This window comes from Echinococcus granulosus (genome assembly GCF_000524195.1).
Source record: "Echinococcus granulosus chromosome Unknown EG_S00002, whole genome shotgun sequence".
Lineage (NCBI taxonomy): Eukaryota > Metazoa > Platyhelminthes > Cestoda > Cyclophyllidea > Taeniidae > Echinococcus > Echinococcus granulosus.
In genome coordinates this window covers 2,245,544-2,269,589 of record NW_020170382.1, presented here as the reverse complement: position 1 = coordinate 2,269,589, position 24,046 = coordinate 2,245,544, and the positions used below count along the sequence as shown (strand labels likewise).

The window sequence follows — 24,046 nt, the reverse complement described above, 5'->3', positions numbered from 1 at the left end:
CCACCTTTTCAGAATAAGCATTAGTAATTGTCGTTCTGTGGATTCCTGGAATTTTTGTAATGCGTTAATTGTTTGTTTAACCCCGGCTTTTAATAGCGGATCACTTAGGGGCTCCAGCATTGTACCCTTGCCAAGTGGCCTGGTCTCCGGGCCATGCAGGCATCCCAACTCATGCTGTACGTCAACAATGCGTGCTCTGTCCGAGCATCATATTTTCCCTCTACCTCGAGGAAGCCTCAGCGTGCTTCACTTGTGCCATTACTTTGTTCAAGATTTTAGGAAGCATTGGTCAAAATGAATCAGTTTTTCCGAATGGATTAGTACAAAAATGATGGGACTAACTAATTAAATATGCATATAATTAAAGATTAAACTCATTTTGCTGGATTGAAGCTTTCTCCACTTAATTAATTTACGCGTATGATGGAGACATTTTGCTCCTGAAAATGATTATCTTTTATAAAAGTTAAAACAATCGGATTTCAAAATGAAGAAGCTACAGACGCATTTTTTCCACTGTCCTTTTCCCTGCTTACTTCATTTGAAAGACGATTCCTTTAAATAAATTTGGAGCTAGTGCCTTTTGAAATTTCTGCAGCCTTCTTCGTACACAGTTGCCTGGCAGATGGTTACAGCTAATTACCCCAAAATGAGCCACTGTGTTTACTGCTGCTTAGGGAGGAGATCTATCGCGACTTCGATTGTTTACGTTAGTAGTACACTGAATAAATCCAAACATAAATACGCACCGTTTAAGGCGAAGGCAGCTCCCATTTATGCAGTACGAAACACCACAATTGTTGTTGTTAGATAGATAGATAGGCATAATTGTTTATCATCAAAATAAGCACTAAATAAGAGAGTTGCGTGAATAGCTTGTAGATCGACACCAAATTCATGCAACTGCGGTGATTCCAAAGCTATTGACTTCAAGTTAGTCCGGTTTCAAACACGCTCCCTGTGATTACTTACGACTTCTGGGTGCTTACCGTTTCTTCTTGAGTGCTCTCTACAGTAGTGCGAATTTGTAATGGAGGTTTTCTCAAACTAACTCTAAATTACTTTAAGTGTCTTTACAAAGATGGCGCCATGCACTATTTAAAGCACTTGCTCCCTCTTACTGTGACAGCTTAAAATAATGCCAAAAGCAGTACCCATTCTTAGTTCTACCCAGTGATAAGCATTTTTTGATCACATGCAGATCAGTCACGGGCACTTTCAATTCAGGATTGAATTAGTCTTCATCTGGTGTGAATCTTTAATTTACTTTACTTTAATTTAATTTACTTTATAACGTATCCTCAAGTCGGCAACTCCATAGAATGTATTATTAAAAGGCAATGCTATTTTATGAGTGAATCCTCTTCTCACACTACCTTCGTTTATGTCCGTATTTTTCCCATTCTTCGGTTATGTAGGTTAGTGATTTAATTAAAAACAGCGAATCTAACCGACAAATTTTCATAATGGGATTGGACTACGTTCACACATGTGATCGGGCGAAGTTAATTTCGACTCTCTCACCGATTCCTTGATGAAATGACCACCTCGACAGCTCTTTTATTTCAAGGAGTAGTTAACCTCTTCTTAAAGTTTACGCATTAGCAGTAAATGGACAATTTATTTGTAGAAATCATAATTCACTGAATTTAGTGGGTGGTACCCTAATAGACGTGAGATGATGAAATGGGCCACATAGGGAGCACTCATACAGACTTAAGCACACGCTAGGAAAAAGTAGTGCCAATCCACCTTTAAGCTGCGCTCGTTTGCGGTGTTGAGGTTGCACAGAGATGCCAAACTATCCTGAAGTCGCACTCATACGATAAGTCGAAGTTATTATTAGCTGCAAACAATGCCCTCGACCTCTGGTTATGCTGTACAACCTTGCGAATATTCGGGTAATGTATGACAAATGCTGCCCCTCGATCTTGCAAACCATTTATTTAACAAGCTGACTTGACTTTCATTTTGAGATAAATGTTGAAATTTTTCATAAGCATTAGTGCCTTCGGAGTACACCTCCTAGAATTAGGACGCTCCAACAAGATTTCGCTGTTTCGAAGGCAATTTCGCATCACAGAATTGGTTGCATGTACGCGAAAATAATGTCTATTATACTCGTGTTGGGCAACAGTTCTTCCCTAGTAGATCGCCAGAGCCTGCATAAGAATCCCATCTTTTAATATTTGCAGATCATGCCGTTAGGTCTGGCTAGGAAACCTCTCCGTTAATATTCTGCTTTTGGGGGTAAATACGGACTCTTTAAGTGGTGATCGGGGATACCCGAGATTGCTGATTGCATGTGAGAAGTTGGAGCTTAACCCCGGGAATGAATCGTACGTATCGGCAATACTCCATTTATAGGAAGAACTTTCCTTAAGTTCACCTGCTAAAACTAAAACTTTGATTTGAGGCAGTGGAATTGATCACAGCCCGTGAAAATGTTTAAGTTAATTATCCCACAAAGAAACCTCGCAGGTAAGCGGACGGACCGTAATGAGCGTTTCTACCCTTCAGGTCTCAATATGAGTCATATTGCCTAAGTGACTGTTTGGTAAGCCGTGATTTAGTTCTTATGACAACAAACATTTAGTCATAATCCTCCCCACTTGGCAGTAAACCTGAAATTACCCGCACATTGTGAAATACCCCCGACTTTTTAGAATTGCTCAATGTTTCACCTGTTTAAAGTACTATGCTTTTGTTATTTTTAGAAGAAATTTTTCGTAAAAGGGAAATGTGGCAAGAAAACTATTTTCACCCAAAATGAAATAAGTTAATTGCTCTCTATATAGCAGGTACTATCAAGTTTTGTATCACCTAGTGGAATAAAATGCATCAATCGTGTACCGATGGAGTTTAATCTTGTCACAAGTTGAGGGCAAGATGATAAATTGAGCTAGGCAAGGTCAAAGAGGGGGACCTCCAGGCACAACTCTTATATTTTAAAAATCAGATGATGATGATTTGAATGGAGTCTTTAGCTTGCTAAAATTGCCCAATTAAAAACATCAGTTTCCATCAATAATTAATAGTTGGTCATTATATACCCCGATTTCCCATGGTTCAGTGTTTTTCAACTAATTTGGCTGAGGTCAATGGAGGAGACGCATAACAATCCGTAGAACCAGCTGCAAAGCAGTCGGATTGATTAGTGTCAGGTAGGTCAAAAGCATAGTACATTACGCAGTACAACTCCAAATTAGTCTACACGATCGAGCCTCACGGCATCGGAAGAGACTTAAATGACTGCAGCAAAAACGAAGGCAGGCTTCGGACTTAAGGGCGTAGTAGACTCTAAGACTCGTTCACTCATTGACCTCTAATGCCAGTTTACGTTGGACAACTAGCCCACAACCAAACTTCACGACCTTTCCATACCTAACCTTAGGCCAAAGTAGTCGAAACTTTGAAAGCGTTTTAGGTCACTGTAGGCCGTGAAGTGAGAGAAGTTGTGGCTAACCAAAGCCTCATACACTACGTTAGGAACCAGAAACAATTTTCCTTAACCTTTGCACCAGCAAAACTCTTGCGACGAAAGCACAAATCTCCCAGAAAACACATTATATTACGGCATTTGGCTGAACGAATGAAATTCAAAGTGCAGGCCCCTTGCAAAACCAATCTGTTTGTCAGCCTTGAAACAGCAGTACAGGTTTTTAACGATGCTAATCTGCTTGAGAAACCATCAATTAATGTTTAGTCTACTTCAGCACGTTCATGAAGACGTAAGCTAAACGAAAGTCTTCTTAATGTGAAACAGACTACCAACCCCTGTATCTCAATCTCCTCCTGATAAGACAAAGAAAACGGTTCTCTGTCCACTAGAAAAAATCCAAAGAATTTACATAAGGAAATTAGTTAAAATAGGCAAAAAATTCATGGGCTTTGGGGTAGAGTCAGTAGCTGAGTAGCTGTTGGTTTATTCGTCTGTCCTTACAGCCGACCGACTGGCTGTGTTGAGGTGGATGTGGCAGTGAGGAGAGTGAAATCAAAAGAAGTTGGGTGAGGGAGCGGAGTCAGATCGTATCTCAAGGAGATTCAGGTTACAGCAGGTCTTCTCACCTTGGATTGGCTACGCGGACTGCTGTGCTCTCGTCGCCTGTAGCTGCTGACGCTGATGAAGCTTGCAAACCTCGTCGAACATCATCTGTTTCAACTTCTCTATCGGCTGCTCGTCTACCTTCTCCTCCTCGTACTCGAAAGGATTCTCACACACCGGCTACAAACAACATTGACACTTGAGACTGTAGTTCACAACACAAGAAGAAGAAGAATTGAAATTCGCTAACCCAATTGAGTGCAGAGGTTTCGTTCTGTAGCGTTAGCTTGTGCAATGGAAACGATGAAACCCCAGCGTCAACAGCAATCCCTGCCTCAGAAGGGGCGTGCTCATTAGGAGAGCGCTAGACTAGCATAACGTCTGCCACCTTTTTGACTAGAGCAAACATTTCCTATGAAAACTTTGGGACATCGGTAAAGCTAAAGAGTGAAGACTACACTAAAGAAGGCCACCAATAGGAATTTTTAATCCTGATTGTGTCCTACTGATGCGGCCGAGTGCCAGAATGTAACAAGCAAAAAGTGCAACACTTACGATCATCCACAGAGACGCTTTTTCTCACACTTTCAAAAAATACCACCTCTTTATTATACCTTTGCGTTTTGTGTTTTACCTAAGGTGCTTTATAGAAGGCATTTTTCGGAAAAAAGTGCGTTCAGGGCTTGGGAGGATCGTTCAGGCTTTACCCTTGATGCTTGTTTTGACGGCGTTTTTCCTCAAATAACTAAGCAATAAGCAGTGATCGGTCTTTCAAGGTGCTTCCATTTTTTTCAGAAGAGATTGTTGGGTCGAGACACTTTTCCTCAGAAATTTAATTAATTCTCTAATATCAAACAAGACTTCAGCAGATAATACTTATTTAGAGAAAATAGTTCTGCTTTAACGACTACTAAATGTTTCTATTTCCAACACAACTATCCTTTAGATGGCGGGTTTCCCTGATGGCACGGTTCCACTTTGATCTGTTCGTTTCGGAGTTCCTTGTTTGAATGGAATGGCAGCTTTGGTTCAGAAAAATTCACAAAGTTCTAAAAGGTGACCGGACTATTAGAAAAAAGCATTGACATTGACAGCCTGTAATGTGGCTCCATATGTAATGAAACTACTCGCCAAAAAATTGATAGCAATATTGCAAAGCGGTCATCTGAAAGCCCTCCCATTACACCTTAGGAAGAATGAAGATCGCAAAAGATACTTTTCCGAGTGGATTCAAGCAAGGGTTCGTGCCTACAAATCGATTAAAATCAGAAGACTGCGGACGGAATCCCCTTAAAAGGCTTCCCATGTTCAAGAAATTGAAATGGTGGAAATGGGAAAGGGATGGGGATTGAGAGTTACCTCATCATTGGGTTCGTAGAAAGACCGCAGATAAGGATGCTTTAGGGCATCCTCGACGGAGATTCGAGAGGCAGGATTGAAGGCCAATAGTCGGTCCAGGAGGTCCAGTGCTGCAAAACAGATAAAAATACGTGCGATTAAAGAGATATTTGGCCATCGTCATGGTTATTCGATCGTTTATTGTCTTTAAAGGTGGTTTATACTTAACTAACTTCTGTTTCCATTTCCAATACTTTAAGTGTACTCTTGCCGAGGTATTGATACAAGGCACACAGTCAGGATTCCATATTTCTACCCTCCCAGTAAGGTCATATAGATAGACCTGGGCACATTTTTCTAAAAGTTGTCCATCCACTCTCTAAATGAACGCACTATTACGGTACTGTGCGAGCCCGGGACACCATCGATGACAGGAATGGCATGGTTTTAACCAAATTGGCGAATCTCGAAACGGGTTGTAACTTGAATTCAACTGCGAACGACGTCGATCAAGATGAATAATTAATCTTAGCCATCAATGAAAAGGTTTATATAGACTTTAACAAATGCATCGCATTGCTGTGTAAAGAAGCGAAAAGGATATTTTTGAAAAAAGGAAATCGGAGGAAAAGTAACAAGCTATATCCGCTCTCAGTTTGTTGTATTTCACTGTTCAGGATAATTATTTACCACCTCTCACAGAGTGACGGTAAATTGTCACGCGAGGTGTTATCCCAATCGGAGAGAGACGTCAACCACTCTCAACCAGCGTGATTTTTGGGCAGATTATGCAACTCGATAGAGCCCAACATCTGTCTCAGCACGAGTATGACAGGAATTACTTCCAAATGTATGCAAACAACCTAGTGATGCAAAATTCCCCCCCCTGAAACCAAGTTTCGATAAAAAGACATTCTAGGCAGCCCAATTCATAACCAAAAGTCCAAGAGCATAGGAGATCCTGGAAAAAGGAGAGATTGTATCCCTTTTTTGCAAAGAGCGAATGGAAAATCATCACCACTTTGCCTTATTTCCACAATTATAAAGTGACAACGGTTTATTCGTTGATTTATGGCTTAAACATTCGTGAGAGGCATGTACTTTATGGAAAAAGCATGATTAACTTGAACAGAATGAGTTGAATCCAACAAATGGGGATAGAAAAACTTGAAGAATCTTACGAGTGTACCTCGAGGTGAATTGCTGTCGTCGTGTTGGCGGCAAACTGCCCAATAGCCATTTTTTAATAAAATTTGTCCCTCTGAAATGATGTCTCTCACTGTAATGGTTGTGGCCGAGTGAAACAAAATTGCTTTGGTAACCTCAACATTGGGAGCTCTTGTTTAGCAATGTGTCTTCTCCTTAGCCAACTTATTTCACAAACTTTCAATAAGTCAATCTTGTTGCGCACCTACAAAAATCGGCCGGGCCCATTGCCAATGGTGAACTGTGGGATCAACCGTATTATGAGTCTACTTTGAGCAGAAACGAGCTATCGTATGGATCAAGCGAGTTGCAGGAGTGAATACTTTACTTAAAGAAGTTGATGAGAAAACCGAAATTTGCTTTACTAGACAGCACAAAGAAATGCGGCTGAATCGCACTTTGCGAATTTGACAAGCTAGATTAAATATTTCTATCAAATCACAAAAATGCTTTATTATTCAAGAAGGAACTGGAAAGAAATGCAAACACACAAAAGAGTGGAGTAAAAATTCATGCCTCACCCAATATTACCAATGGAATACCTTAATAGGAATAAAAAGTTGGCATATATCATGGAGTGAAGTAATTTAGTTCAGGAAACAAATGACAATGTTCAGGGAGAAAATCATTACACTAAGCTACGATGAGACAAATCTAATTCGTGGGAAGTCGAAAGACTAGGCTGTTGTTCGCTATCTAGCAAATTAACGCGAAGCCGCTGAATGCCGCAGACATCTCGCCGGAGGACCAACACTCAAAAACATGCACAAGCCCACGCATCGAGGCAACATCGAAGCGAGCGCAAACACTCACAGCATGTCACCGACGCCATTGCAATTGTTGATAACGCATGCCATTAATGAGAAACGGCACGAATGTTGGTTAAAGCTACTCTATTTTGCTAAATGTAACGCACCGCCAAAAAAAGCACTCGAACTTCAAGGTCTGTCTGTGAAAGGTGAAATGTGCCGCAGTTGTATTGCCAGTAAAATATTTTTCCTAAGGGCGTGTCTATTCTAATAAGTAGAATTCTTTTATAAAAAATTCTCCGTATTTTTATTTTAACAAAGTGATTTGGTGATCACACAAAAGTGAAAAAGGGTAAGGAGTGCAAAATGAAAAAGGTGAATTGTAGATACTGAAATTTTTGGAAACGCTAAAATGAAATTTAGTCCCTACTGAGAATCAACTTGATGAATGCAATCAGCCTCGAAAACGTTTAAAAGTGGTGGATATAACAAGCAGACTTCCGTATAAAACCATACTGGAAAAGTAATAAAACTTGTAAGATACCCCCTACAATACCTTTTCACAGAAAAAGACTAATTGAGTTAACTGACTGTCATCTTAAACCTGTTGGACGAAGCGATGTGGGAGCAGTGTATCACGGCACCTGCCTAGGTTTGCAAACTGCAAAACTAGTTACACATGTCCACAGAGCACCTATTTAACTTTCGGGGTTGGCACGGACATAACAGGAGCCTTGAGTTATCGTTGAAATTTTCCACCGTTTGTACTAATACTTTGAAATCGCTTATTATAGTCAAGGGGTTTCTAAAGACCTATTGACCAACACCGACAGATCCAATTCATAGCGCTCATTTCAAACTAATCTTCGTTTTCGAAGCAACGAAAGTACTACTTTTTTAAGCGTTACAGTAAAACCGGATCTTCGCTTAAGAGAGCGTCTGGACAAACTATTTCCATTCAACAGCACTCGGATACCACACTTACTCCTGTTTGAGACCACAGACTACTTTGATAATACCAATGCATTTCGGGCGCCTATAAAACTGTCCATTGTCTCACAATCACCAGGGTACGGAAGGAGAAGAGGGATCCGCACTCACCTTGAGGGGTGGCGTTGGGATAGAGGCGATTCCAAGGCTGTTTCGAGTACGTTAGGAACCGGTTCACAAAGCTAGCAGCCTGGGAAAAGGAAAAAAAGATGATTGTTACTAATACTTCCAAACGTGGATGAGTGGGAACCATTTACAAATGGAGTAGGTGTTTGACCCCTCACGCTAATGTGGAATGGTCAAGATTATTCCCAGTAGCTATTATTTTTTGCTGAAAAAACTGCATGAGACCAAAAGAAATTATGACGTCATTACAATGGAAAAACCAGCACAAACTTGACGCAGGTGTGGTGAAATGCTTCAGCCTCGATTGAGACTTGGGAAAAAATAATTTTAAACAATAACAAGTGCCGCAGGCATTAAGTTGACTATCTTGTCAAAAGTAGTTAATTTTAATTATAATTCGCCTCATACCTTCAGAGAAAAGAATTAAGCACAAAGGGGATCCCCGTAAGTGCAAACTGAAGCCCTTAAAGCTAAAAATAACCGGAAAATCGGATTTTTGCTCATCGCCATAGCAGAGTTGGTAGGGCACAATACACCTAACAAGCGCTCCTGAAGACAATGCTAGTCGTTGCTACTTGTCTTGTTCGAACGCACAGAAAAGGAAATGAAGCTAGGGATGAGGAGGAGTGCGACTGGATGCGAAAAGAATCCAGGTTACGCACACAAGACGCACAATTTGGCATGCACATTTGCCTCCGAACAGGTCTGGGCCAGTCAGTCGCTCTCCCCGGGGTGACTAGACGGCTGCACAAAATACTCCTTTTGTGGGCCAAATTTTTTTTTAACAACGATCCTTTCGTAAGCATGAAAAGAGCTTTTCGCCGATTTGAAGCATTTTATGTACTCCTTTGACGCAAATTTCCCCCATTCAACAGTTGAATCTATTTTTAAGGTTTTACTGAAGATGGTCAATGACTCGTTCAACTGAGTCCAAGCAAATTATTTACTGGTTTCGTTTTTACGTCCGCCTAATCTTTCATTTAAAAAGAAATGAAAACTCGCATGAGATGAAATTAGAAATCTTAATCCCTATGACACGTCTCATTTGTTTTAATACAGCGGAACGAGGGCCACCGTTGATCACTGCACATTCTAACTAAATATGGACGTATAACAGGTCCATTAAACCAAGAGAGGAAAGGAAAACCAATGTAACTTTTTTGTTTTATGGCAGTGAGTATTCAATCTGGTCTTGTCGTACTCCACGTGGAGATTTCACACACCTCTGCTTATTGTAGAGTAAAGCAGTCACTCCCCATTTGCTTTTTTGATTGCCTTTCATCGTTTAATTGAAAATCCACACGATGGCGGCAATCTTTACAGGTTGCCTCTCTTGAAAGAGGTAGAACGTAGTCCCTACCACCAATTTACGCAGTTGTAAGTACTTTAAAATAGCATACCTAAAGTAGGTACCTAAATCACAACAACTGTAATATCGGGGAGGGAATTTAAGGCTTGATGCTATGACAGCTTCAAGGAACTTTTTGTGAGGTGCAATATGATGGTTAAATTCTGCTTTTCTGTCCCAAATAAAGAAACCCGTCCAAAAATTACAGCTATCTAAATTATGCTCTAGTAAAGCGGACAGAATTTGCGGTAAACAAGCATAGGAAGGAAAAAGCATAATCCTGTATTGAGCCTTGTTAGTGTAGCACCAATGACAGGGTCATCATGATCAGGGTAAAGGACCAAATGGAGATAGAGATTGCCTAAATTTCACCGAGAAGGTCGCCACAAGAAGTGCTATGTGTTGTCAATCTTGTTGGTTTAAATACTCAATCATAAAATAGGCTCGGATGTGCAGTTCATGATCTCTGCGTTCCTTGATGCAATCTCTGATGGTGCCTTGAAAATCACCTATGAAAGCGATGGTTTGGGGAGCGATTGCGCTTGAGTGAGCTGCCACACTCAGCATCCTCATAGTCAAAAATTTATTTTGTAGAATAGAAAATAGACTTCTCGCCAGGTGAGTTAACTATTCACTAACACCCGTCAGTACAAGATACCTCTATAATTTTCGATATCTCAGGAAATCACGATCTTATAATCACGCCATACTGCTTGAGGTTTGAAATTATCCACCTTAGTTCACTTCATTCATCGCAAAGAAGCTCCTCAACTACTATGCGCTTCTGTCGATTTTTGCTGCCACAAAAAGCCCTTGCAGACCCACTACAAAGTGTCGTCTTGCGAAGTAAATTTCGGTGAAAGAAACAGCACATCAATGAATACAGAGCTTGAAAAACCATAAATTATACCAAGCAGATATTGAAATGCCTTTGAGGCTTACACTGAATACACTTTACTACAAGCCGCAAAAAAATAGCATTGCTTTTCTATCACTTGTAAAATCAGAACCTGCAAACAGAAACAGTAAATGACTTGTAAATTGTCATTGGAAGTCGACACGTAAACCTTAAAAGAATAAAACGTGTGGAGGTGGAATGGAACAATCTCTTGTTTCAACATAGAAGTCTAGACATTAGAATCAAAGAAACCATCCTATCAATTTCACTAAGTTAAAAAACCTTAACCCATCATCAAGTTTTCCCAAGGATTGAAAAAAAGGGGGAATTTTCCCCTGACCTGACCGTTTTTTACAAATTAAAGCCTGAATTGTTTAGAAGTCCTGAGAGAGTGAAGACTCGTTCCAGCTCTCAACTTCAATGTAAAAATTTTTCCCAGTTTGATTAATTGGCCCGACAAAAGCCGCTAATGATAAAACCTGTGAAGTAAACAAGGGATTTTCTGGGCCCATTGACACTTGCTACTTGGGGAATCTGCGAGATTCCTCAGGCTCACTCCCAAATTGGACCACGAATATGGCCTTCCCAAGTAACTTTACACCTCCAGAATGTGATGTCCTAAGGCCTGGCTTTCGAGTCAGCAGATCGCTAGTCATTGTATTTTATGACTTCATCCATTTTGAGAGGAGGTTAAGAAATTCCAGGTGGTTCTAAGAGCCATTAAATGGACTTGAGGTGAGTTATGAGATGGGCAGAGAGGGAGGAGGTCCGTCATGACCTCTGAAACAAGAATGAATTTTCAACGAAAGGCCAAAGCTCACCCCCGTACCGCGGAAAGGAACAGCTTGTTGCTGCTATGGCAATGAACAAAGAAGGAGGGCTGTGCACCAATGAAAGGCATTTTGAAATGCCCCACCGCGAGTGGACCTAGTGGGCCTAAAATTATGGTCCAAAAATTTCCAGGACCATAAAAACCTTGTTACTATAATCTTCCCATGATCACGTGACTTTGTACGCGTGTGTGGGGAGACGGGTGCGTGACAGAGTGGCACTATTGAATGTGCTGCTGCGACTGATGCTGGAGACAGACTACTTAATGGCATTACTGACTAGCTTGCAACGGAAAGTACTTTGACAATGTCGGAAACGATTTAGCAGGCCTCTAAGACATCCTGATCATACGCTCCGACTACGGCCTCAGTAGCACTAAGCCCAACCAACAAGTTCCTATATTGTGGCACCGACTAGTGCTTTAAATAAAGGCACTCTGGGCATTTAAAAAGGCCTCTGATGAGGATTCATTAAAGATTTCTCATCTGTGCAAAATGAAAGACTAAAATCCTCAAATAGGGTCACAGGAAGTACTCTTCTGACCTTTAGTTCGGCAAGACCGTATTTTATCAATGGATTGGATTCGCGGACTCAGGTACGGAATAACTTGTGGCAAACACAGTTGGAAGGTTACTTTTAATCCTTTCTTTTAAAGTAAAAAAATTGTAGTTTTTAAGGATCACATAAGACGGGTTATCCGATAGAAATGTGAATGATGTGGATCAACAGATTTACACCATTGGTTTACCTTTTTTCAGGCGGTTTAATAAAAAAAATAAAAATGCCTGCCCCACCTCTTTGCGTGGTCAAACCAACTCGAAATTTGTTACTTCCATATTCCGATAATCTGAACCCGCATGAGTCCAGAACACATGCGGCGCTTATTCAGTAGATGCTTAATTTTTATAATCAAAGACACTGTCTTTCACGAGCACACCCAAGCCTACGACTGGCATTAACCACCAGACACTTTTTGATTGACGCCACAATTGCAGTATTCCACCTTCATTTGGAACCAGTAAATCGTTTGATTGGCATTGTTGCTTGACATCATCTTTCGCAGAGACCTTGATTAATTGTGAGGACCCAATGCAAAAAGCTTGATTGTTCGTTTAACAAATAGCCTGCTAATAATTGCACTTAAGTGGCGGTTTTTCTGCTTCAGAAATTGAAATACAAAAAAAGCAAAATTACCTTACGATTTGATTAGCAGGAATGACAACATAGAGATAAGACCTACTACAGAAATAAGGAAGATTCCTATAAAAATAAGCAGTAGCTCAGAAATGATACAAGACGACGATACATTTGTAGGTTATCGACAAAATTCCCACCTTTTGCATTTGCAAATTACCAAGGGGTGCCAATTTCGAGGCAATATCGCCATTGCTTTCGAAATTTGCTGCAACACAGAATGAGGAAAATTGTTCATGAAATGTTACCCCCGGTCAACATCCTTGGCATTGACTTTTAGACTGATGCCTGTTGACTTCTACCCGCCCCTACTTTGAGATTTTACAGGCTGCTTTTTCGGTAATGGTGGGAAATCAATTTCCGTTTCAAATCCCATAAAACCGTAGCTTAAAATACTCACGGTTAATAAGAAACCCCATTTTGAATGGCTTGATACAAGAGGCATCAAGTTAGGATATTTCTGCCCTCTTTCTATTTCATGATCAAACGTTGTCATCTTACTGCGCTAATCCCATTTAGTCCAGCAAAAAAACATCGCACTGTAGATAGAGTCCTATCCTTGCAATTGCCTTATTTTACTTTCTGGAAGAGAATGAAAATGCGCTCATTACCTCCCGCGTTGTGTGCTCGTGTGAAGTACTCCAGAGCACAACAGTCGAGCGATGGTAAGCATTACCGTCTTGAGTTTAAACATGTCGAAAACCAAACGTCTGTGTGGTGCGCTTAATTGTGGTACACAGATTCCCACTTAATTTAGTAGTTTATAAATCATAAGAAGACTTGGAAAAGCATCCTACCAATCTGGTAAAAGAAAAATTTTCATTTTAAAGTAAAGAGCACCTGAAGGAGATGCACTGCAACGACGTCTAAATTAAGGTCTTGGATTGGTTATATTGTGAGTGTTGATTGTAGATAGCTTTTATCAAGCTTATTCATTTGGATTTTACGTGACAACTAACGTAAAAATGCATTTATCGGGATCCAAGGCATGCATAAGATGTTTTTTGAAACTGGATCTTACTTCAAGCCAAATTCTACTTGACCCGGATGTATTTACTTTCAAAAGCAAACAACCGACCAAACAAATAAGAACCATCATGATCGATTCTTGAATAAGGTAGCACAAAAAACCTTAAATACCGCGGAGATGAAAGAAAATCTAACACATGGGGAATACGCCTGCTCTCTTGAAACGGGGTTGTCCAAATCGATCTCACAAGAGTAAAGTAAGTCGGGGTTGAATATTTACAACCGAACAGTTGTGCTGGTACGGTAACGGATACCGGGATTTGGGGACTCAGCAACGTTAACCTTATCAAATGATGACTAACCTTGGTATTGACGATCCACTCCCTGTCACCCTCCGCAGGATAGCCTAAGACTTGAAGAATGAGTGTCAACTGATCGACATCTAGATGGAGGAGAAGAGTGGTTTGGAAGATGTGAGGAAAGAGAGGAGGTAGTAAGGGGTCACATACAGTGCTTGCCGGGGAAGAGCGGTTGGCGGTCAAACATCTCGGCAAAGATGCATCCAACCGACCAGACATCGATAGCGTGCGTATAACCCTTGGAATTGAGCATAATCTCGGGCGCGCGGTACCAGCGTGTGGCCACATACTCTGTCAGCATACCGTTGTGGTCGTGCATCGGGTCGTTCAGTCGAGCTAGACCAAAATCGCAAATCTGCGTCGAGAAAACGGAATGAATGGATGATCATTTCAATCAGTAGATGGATTACAGGTGTTTGGGGTTCATTAAAACGCTTGTGTAATAAATTGTAGGGTAATAATCTTCGTCTTTACTCTCGAGCGATTCTACTACTACGCTGCTTATACTACCTATGTGACTAGTCTCTCACCCCTTTTGTGTCGGTAAAAAAGCAACTTATAGACGTCTGGGTGGTCATAATGCCTTCGGAGATAGGTCGAGTGTTACAAAGTATTGTTATAAGTTCATGAGATGGCCCTTGTGTTGTGGTTTATGCCAAATTTAAGACAAAGTTCTCGACCTTAGCGTTCAGTCGATCGATGCTAGCATATGTTAAAGCTGGTATATTTATAATTTGCAAACCAGAACTTCCATTCGTTATCTTTCTGTGTTCAAAAGGAATCTACCAAAAGACAAACAGGTGTCTTACTGATGTTACGATGCAAGAAACCCCGGTTTTCTCAAGTCGATTGAAGCCTAAATTTCAACGGCATGACAATTTCAGACGTTTAAATAGGAAATATATCAAGTTATTGCGTTGATAGTAACTTGAAACAAATTAAATACATTTCAGATTATTAATCCGGTACAGAGTCGACTAAACCCCGTACATTCACATTAAAAGCACCGACTGGAAGAAGGATCCTTTTACATTACATTAGTCATTGCAGTATTGGAGAAGAAAAGACCAAATGATTGTTCAAAAAGTCCCATTTCTGTTTTAGAATGGTGAGAAAACAGTCAGGAAACAGGTCCCGCCCCTAAATGGGGTAGAAATCGCAGGCGCCTTCAACATCCTCGCATTTGAATCGTAAGTTCAAAACCACAACCAATGCCAAATTGGCGTAGCATAGGCTTAGGGCCAAGTTTATCGTAATTTCTGGAAACAGACTCGTCGGTTTGCTAAAAACGAAGCACTTTCTCAATACCAAGTAATTATCTTCTCAGAAAGGGCAAAAAATTGTAATAAGAACGTTCGAACGTGGTTTCCCAATCATTAATTTACCGTTTTAGATGGTTTCGCAACACTCAGCTGCCTTTTGTTCCAAAAAATGCTTTCTTTTCTAAGTTGTGACTTTTTGAGTGGGCAAACTACAGTTTAGGGGAGATTAGTTTATTATGAAATGAGTCGACTTTGGTGAAACAGAATCGACGCAAACGTTAGCTTCTACTTAGTGGTTGTGTGTAGAGGTCATTTTTATGTCATCTTCGACTTTTCTAAATATTGAGTAGTAGGAGGATTGCCTCACAGGAATTGTGAAGAACCATTCAAGAACAAACCAAAGAAATTTACTTTGGAGTCAACACAGCAACACAGCCAATGTCTTCCTATAAACGAACAAATAAGTAGTGATTACGGCATTACTCTCCTTTCCCTTTGAGCTCATTTGATTACGCAACTTTATTGTCAAAGAAACTTCTAATAAATATAATCTTGACACATGAAAAACAGTTCAAACAAACCAATTAAAATTTGGAAAAAGACCCTAATGTTATAACCTTCAAAGCTTTGGGTAAAGCTTTTTAATGAATAAATTAAAGCCAAAGGTTATAATGAATGACCTGGAGCTACTCACCAAGATTTGCATCAATTTATCTTGCATAAAAAAAGGAAATTCACACAATATGATCATGAAAATGTGCATGCTCTGCAACTAAAGGCGGAGGTTTTGTATGGACGCAAACCAGAGAATATATAATGAAAATTATAGGCGCCAACTGCATTGGATAATTGAAGTAAATGTTGAAACAAAAAGTGCACATCACGATCCTCGCTGTACAAACCTACCGTAAATCATGTTGTCGTGAGAAATGTACCGTGCAGTTAGCGTACTTTGAGGCACAGCTTGGAAGTAAAATACCCAAACTTCAGTCATGTACAATGGAACTAGGCGAAATAGAATGCAGTAGCGATTTCAACTCATCAATTCGTCAAATTTGATTGATTAATAAGGGAACCAATGCAAAATGATCTTTACTTTGATAAACTCAAGACGCCTGGACTCTGCACTTAGCTGGTATCAAAGTGAGGAGCCAAACCCCTTGAAAAGCCATTTGATACTGTCAAAAGGAAAAGATTAAGGTGACAACTTCAGGAAGACATGACGTTTGACTGGGAAGTTCTCGTCAAGTTAGTGGACTGAATTCCGCACTCGTGCTCCGATAGAAGTAGTAAAAGGCGACGACTATTATTTTTGCTATTATCAAGACTGCTAACGACATCAAGTGTGAGGAGCGCAAACAGCACTAAGCTTCAAAATAGTACGGAACAAAGTCGAAGTGCTCAACAAAAGTGGTAATCAATCGCCTAATTTTTTTAATTTTCATTCGCAGACGTTTTAGGGGTAGAAATTAGACCACAATATATCAACACAGTGCGAATTCAGATAACTCCCTTGAAATAAAAAGCGCAAACTTTTGCAAAAACATTAAGCATGTTTATCATGAAATCGCAATTCATAGCTTACCCATTAAATCAGTGTAAATCTTAGGGATTTCATAAACCTGCTTATTCAAGACCTCCAAAGCAAAAGTGGTGTTCTAAAAGTGAGCGATATGACTTCGCACTCACAATGGTTCAACTAGGATGGCAGCCGGAAAGAGTTTGCAAAAGAATGGGTAAACTGAAAAAAATCTTTCCAGTGGCAGGAAGTGAACAAATTGTAGGATACATTAGAAACGAATTTTTACTCAAGAGCAAAGTAGACTGTTAGAGCTTCAATACCAACTGATGTAAAGGCAAATAATGGGCGCCGAGCAGGACAGGAATAAGGGTGAAAAGGTCAAAATCTCTCCCGCTTTGTTGTACGGCAGCAATAGGGCATTCAAAGTGGGAAACATAAACAGTGTTTTCGGGAAGATTTTGACGGAAATGCGTACTAATTTAGTTTTCGGAAATGATATTGAAACGGATATAGTAGTGGAAAACCGCACAAGATGCAACCTAGAAAAATGTGACTCCAAATTAAAGGGGAAAGTAAGAGTATGTCAAAAAAAGCGACAAAACAGTCTATTTAAAGAGACAAACAAGCAACAGTGTTCACTCTTTCTTAAATGAAATTATTTCCGGATTTCAACTGGGGATTCCGTGAACTAACGTCACTAACTCGGCCGTTTTTACCAAGAGTAATTTTACTTGCAATTTCGGAATAAGAGGTTTTCATGTAGGTTTGACTAAATCTGGAAATGTAAAAACGCCTATTGAAACCTAATTCGGCATAAATTTAACCAATTTTCATCAAATTTAATGAAAAAACATAAAATGACATTGAGTTTCAAAGTCACTATTAAAGAAAGCATGATTTTGCGACGATACTAAAATAAAGGTCGATCGTCCAGACGTGGCGAAATCTATTAATGATGGGCTCGATAGAGATACCAGGTGGAATTTGAACAAGTAATGCTACATTTAAATATCAAGATGCATTAACAATGGAAGATAACTCGATTCTGAACATAACAAATGAGGTTGATTGTACAAAAAACCACATGAATACGAAAAATGAAGAATACCAACTGTTATACCATGCAGTCTCAAGCACTCATTAGAATTCGTATTGGCCAAAAAGGTTGCTTTAATTCATATGCTTTGAGTAGTGTAGCTCTACTTACTCCATTTGGGTCTGGGATGAATAGATTTTCCGGATAAATCAACGCACAAAATGAAAGTTGAATACCCGATAAAATTTTTCAACAGCGAATCAAAAAGCTAGATGATAATTACAACGAGCTGATAAATCGCGATTGGGTGGAACTGTAACGGCACCAAGTCTCACCAGCGTTGGTAACCGAAACGAATGATAAGCTTCAGATGAGGAAGAGAAAGAGTAAATCTTCCTGCTTTTGTCGATGAAATAAAATTTAAAAAAGATTTTCCTTTTCTACAAAAAACCAAAAGCGTATGAACCCTTTCTGAATGCTGTCAAGCGATTAAAAGAAATAGGGTGAGAATAAGGAATAATCACAAAATTTAAAATGGTTATTTAAAGTGATTAAAGACGTGTTTTAGAAAAAAATGGGCAGATAAAGGAAAAGGCAATGGGTTGAAATAATTAATTCAACTGCATAAAGCACCGAGGAGATTAATTATTTGGTTTCCCCCTCTGTCTCCAGCTCTGATGCTAAACCCAGTTTGCGCAGATGGATTGGGAGGGGTGGTTAGGAAACTTTGCAATAGACAGGAGGGGAACTCACCAATTTCCCTCATCTACGCGCAGGATGATGGAGAGTTAGCTCTAAACATGTGGAAACAACTGTTCTCCAAAGCCGATACACCTGATTTATTTGTAGTTGTTAAAAATACCTCCTCTCTCCCTTTTGCAGACAAAATTCTTTAAAAATGTTTTTCGGTGGTATTATAAGAAAAGTTGTGTCCAAGTGTAACAGACTAGCAGCGATGCATTAGTGAACGCAGTTGAGTAGAAAGTAAACGTGGAGAGGTGTCATCCTACCGCGCAACAATTACGTGACCAAAATAAATTTGTGGGCAATGTAGCGTATCTTGATCAGATGCTTGAGCAGTGGAAATTCGCGTTGACGGCGACTGCGCTATTTGGTCGAAGGGCGAGGGTAAGATATGTTCAACAGATTCTTCAATGAGTGATGACTAAAAAAAGCCTAGCCAAACTTGAAAATTCGGGTTCTTAAACAGCTGTTCTCAACTTAGCACCACTTTTCACAATATTGGCAATACGATTTGATGATAGTATACGGGCTCGGAAAAGGCTGTCATCCTGAACAACTACAGGTCAACTAAACACCAACATAAAGTAACTTTTAAGAATTTTTCAATTCCAAAATATTTACTCAAAAATATTTCCATAAAAACTAACCTATTTAAGATGGAAGATGGTAAATAAATAAAATACGGCAACAATTAATCGGGGGAACTTGCACCAATTTTCGAAGACAAACAGGTGCATAAACGCCGCTGAAATGGCTTTAAGTAACACTGCAAATAGTAATAAAAGGCCACTTTGCCGTTATTCATGCAGCAACGACCACTACCACGCAGACAGAAAATAAGCCTCATCGCTGACCGGAAATGCCTTGAATGATTTTCTTTATGAAAAATACCCATTCGTGGATAAATTTCACTTATTCCAATGAGTTTGCTAAAATATTTATATAATAAATTATAAAGCAGTAGGAAGAGTGTAGAAAATAGGTGGATGATAAGATATTTGCTGAAGGATAACACAGCAACATGTCGAAAACAGTCTCAGAGCAACAGAGATCGCTTCTCTAGGGTTAATAAACCTTCCCTCATATATGACAATCTCACGGCATTTACTACTATTTTTCGAATACTAACGAAAAATTTGTCGGAACCGAAATGAAAATAGGAAGAAAATTACTTTCCGGTTCAGCGTTGTCCTTGTTGCAGCGGGCAACACAAAGTGAAAAGCGAGCAAAATGTAACACCTTAAAATCCGCACCTTTTCATTAAAACAAGTGCTTTTTTGCCTTCATCCCCACATATGCGCAAATATACGCTACGAAAGACAAGAGGAAAAATTTGACAACTAAAAAATAGCCACACCCTTACGTCCCCACATCAAATACGTCTTACCTCCGGGTGGAGATCGTTGAAGGTTAGCACGACAGATACTATGTTAACCAGACACCGCCATATGTCCGTACACCCTGTGTTTATCAACAACTAGCGGCTATTGTGGTGATGGCGGCGACTGTGGTGTCAGAACCTTTAAGGGTCAAGCGGTTGTGTTTTCATTCAATTAACTGCGGAGTTAGTTGCAAACACGGCGAATTTCTTTTCTGTGAAACTACCATCATTTGGAAAATGGAACAAAAAGTGAGGTTTCCTATCAATGCAATGGACCAACTCAAGATATAATGGATGGAAGAACCCACACGCACAAATATAACCACGAAGTTCATGATGATAGTGGTAAAAGGTTTTCCCTATCAAGGGAAATCACTCAAGGTCCTACTAGAACATACTTTAAGAACTTTCGCCAACTACTTGAAGAGGTAAGTTCTCCTTCAGAAGTTAAAAGAACATTTTAATTCGTTTTTTTTTGTTTCCAGACTCTCAAGCTTCCTCCTTCCTAACACTAAATTCAACCCAGCGATTAATATTTGTAGGATTTTACCGCCTCTAAGGACACTAAGAAGCTCTTCAGATATGTAACTCCAGAACTCACAGTGATTAGACCAGAAAAACATCAAGTATCCTGAGACTAAGGGAGTTTGGAATTATGCAATACTTTGCTTCAATAGACCCGTCTAGGATTTCAGCGCACTTTTACTATGAGGTGGTGAACATGTGCTTTTGGGGGCTGGGGCAGTGTGTTAGACCGTGAGACACACCAATCGCCTTTGTTGGAGAGTGCTCTCAGCGCAGTAGTTAGGCCCTGTGGGCATGCAGTCATGTGAGACACACATGTGAGTGCTGTCTGAGCCGCATAAACAGGCGCCACCCAGGCTGGCTGGTATTCATACACACGTATGCAATCCAACACATTTAGCCATACAGGTTACCGTCACTCCTACCGTCATCCCCATCACCGGCTGTAGGCTTTTATTCTATGGCGGAAACTTGCATAACAACAGACTCACAAAAATCGAACAGGAAATACCACCACAGATCCATCAACCCAGTCAATTTGCAGTCAGGATGAGCACGCAGTGATGATCTAGCCAATCGAAAACACCTAAGACTAAGGGAGGAAGTCAGGGAGCGGATGAGCGCCCAGTCACACTAATCACAGCTACCCAGACACAATCGGCCATGCTGCAGTATCGCAAGGGAAATTCTTCTCGTCCATTGACCCGAAACTCCTCCCTGGGAAATGACGAATTTGAAGCAGAGAACCTTAGTCTTGCATTTGAAAAATGGAAAGTTGAGACTCCGCCTTTCAAAGTATTAAATGCAAAAGTCCAATGTGTGTACAAAGAGAGGAAAGGCAACCTTGTGCCAGATAGTAAAAAGGGAAAAAGTTGGAAACTTCGACGAGCACAATAAGCTCGCTTTGCGAGGACTACGAATGGCGGAAATGTATAAAACATCAAAACTTGGCAAAAAGCAGAGTGAATAAAACCGAATTAGTGTCAATAAAATAGCGCTCCCGCAGGAGAAACCGGTCTTGTCACCCCACGGAGAAATAAGAACGGGCGAGGAGGAGGAAGCAAAAGAAGGAATGTAGAGAGCAGGATAACTGGAAACTAATTACACGTGGGCGCGTGAGCACAGCTACACGCGCAGAATGTTATGCTATGTACGCACACACAAAGGTACACACGCACGCATACGCAAGTGATGGCACCGAATTGTTGGATTATGCAGCATTAAATGACACCAGCCTTGGAAATTGGCAGGTGTACACAAGAACATATGACCTCGGAATGATCATGAAACATGGATGCGCAGTCCCAAAGAGATCCGGGTGGGGAAGAAGAGAAAAAAGGCCCTCAAAAGTAGGCACGCAACTGAAGAGGGTGGAAAACGGAAGTGGAGACAACTTCTACCGAAAGGAAATAGGGTAAACACTCACAAGTATCCACGCTAACTCACGCCTTAAAAGGTGAAAGACAAGGAATCAGAGGGTGAGAGATGGATTTAACTCGGAATCAATAAAATGAAGGTGAATGCATTTTAAAACATCTGCCAGAAGATTTACACAAAGTATAAGTTACTGGAAACTACGAGTGAGCGTAACTTTTTTGGCCTATAACTAGCTAATGAGTGCAGAAAAAATGTTGCAAAAACAAGCACGACTTATTAAGCATAGAAATGAATTATGCTAGCAGCTTGAAAGCTGGTGAAAATACTTAAGGATAAAAAGATGAAATTGATCAGCCTCACCCGATATGATTTGGTGCTATTTGCATAGCAAATGAATTCAGTAAACTAAGAACAGTCACAGATGACATCTGGATTATCCAAAAAAACTAAACCAAGTCAACCTGATATTTAAACGAAGTAAAAAATCAAAAGGAAAAAACTCCCAGATATGGTAAGGCAAAAATCCACCGGGAGTAAAGTAGCAATTATCAGAAATATTAACTTACTTTGAGGTCGCAATTAGCATTAATAAGCAGGTTGGATGGTTTCAAATCACGGTGTATGACATTAGCAGAATGGATGTATTTGAGACCTAAAGGAACTATGGGGTAAAACAAGCATGCCTCGTAGAATTTGGTACAGAAAATAACATATGTGATCATTTGAAATGGCTTGACTTTTCAGCAACCGATACAAATCAGTGTCCATACACGTTTGAACAATGTATCTAAAGACGGAATGAGGGGAAAACAGGGACATACACATCTTTCATAGTCTCCAGTGTGTCTCCGACGAGTATCACATCTCTTATATCAATGATCTAAAGAACGTAAGATACTATGGAAACAGCAACTTAGAGAATGACAAATACAAATACGGAACCAGTGGCTGCAACTATTTTCCTTCTGTAGATAGGAGCACTAGTAACAAAATTACATTAAAACCTCACACGATAAAGAGAATAAAGTAAAATACATACATCTATGACTCGATAGTCATAACAGATGTAGAAATATGCCAAAATACAACCAACAATATCTATAGAAATTTGGGGTAATAACAAGAACTATCAATAAGCATACGAAACAAAGAAAAACATACATTTTCGTGTTTGAAACGGAGTAATATTTTGACCTCCCTGTATGTTCTCTGACAAAAGGTTTGGTGTTCGAATGGAGTTGATTTTTTTATGGCAACGCGTTCGCCAGACCGATTATCAACGGCTGAACTAAAATGGAAATATAACAAGACAACAGGTACAAAACAACGCCGTAGGCTCCTTCTCCCAGCATTTTAAAGTCTACATAATTTGGCCCCACTTCAAAGGTGGCTGACTTAGCCGAGGTTTTTGAGCTAGAAGTCATGGTTTTCTGCGGAAGGTGGATTTAAATGCCAACTATATCAAAAGTTCGCGATATTCCGACCAATTGTCTGTATGCCTGTAACCTTGAAACAATGTAAAGTAACAACTATGTTTCTGCGTTTTTTATAAAAGTAGCTTTAGATAAGGTAGTTAAAATTGCCCTAATTATACCAATTTTACAATTTTAATATTTAATTGCAAGTTTTTTTGTCAATGTAAAGTAATTTTGATGCCTTCATATTAAGAAATTAGCCTCGATAAAAATGCATGTCATGGACCAGACCAGCGGCCCCATCCCTTTCATTTATTTGCTTTCTTTTAGTTACACGTGTGAAAAGCCATTTGATTTCGATGGTGGTTAAGATTCTAAACGAAAATATTCCTATCTTTTAGTTCGTATTGGCAAATCAAAGAGTAGGTAGCGGTGTAATACTTTGCGATTTACATAAGTGCATGATTGCCTACATGGGCTCTTAAACACAAAAGTTTATGTTTTTATCAAAAGTGCAGCCCTCCGGTCATGTCTATGGCTACCAAGTCTTTCAGTACGTCCGTAATGAAGCCACTGCAATCCCTGTCGTTTACGAAAGTAAATATAATTAGTTCTGCAAAAAAGTGACTGACAAACATCTGCATAAATGCAGATGTCTAGTTTTTTTTCTTAAGTCACAGGCATTCCCATAGGCTTCAGTTAGTGGCCCGACCTCCTAAATGCAATTTAGC

General features: G+C 39.9%; 1 protein-coding gene across 1 annotated transcript; it reads right to left on the bottom strand. All coding sequences in view use genetic code 11, as the record gives it.

The window, feature by feature from the left end:
* Positions 1 to 4,078: 4,078 nt before the first annotated feature.
* On the bottom strand, positions 4,079 to 23,324 carry EGR_00595 (Mitogen-activated protein kinase; the record flags this gene model as incomplete). The annotated part of the gene is made up of 10 exons (XM_024489844.1): positions 4,079 to 4,225; positions 5,405 to 5,514; positions 8,440 to 8,518; positions 14,057 to 14,136; positions 14,204 to 14,408; positions 22,467 to 22,552; positions 22,611 to 22,687; positions 22,722 to 22,780; positions 23,062 to 23,188; positions 23,221 to 23,324. The coding sequence occupies 10 exons, from the start codon at positions 23,322 to 23,324 to the stop codon at positions 4,079 to 4,081; spliced, it is 1,074 nt and encodes a 357-aa protein (XP_024355841.1).
* Positions 23,325 to 24,046: the final 722 nt, after the last annotated feature.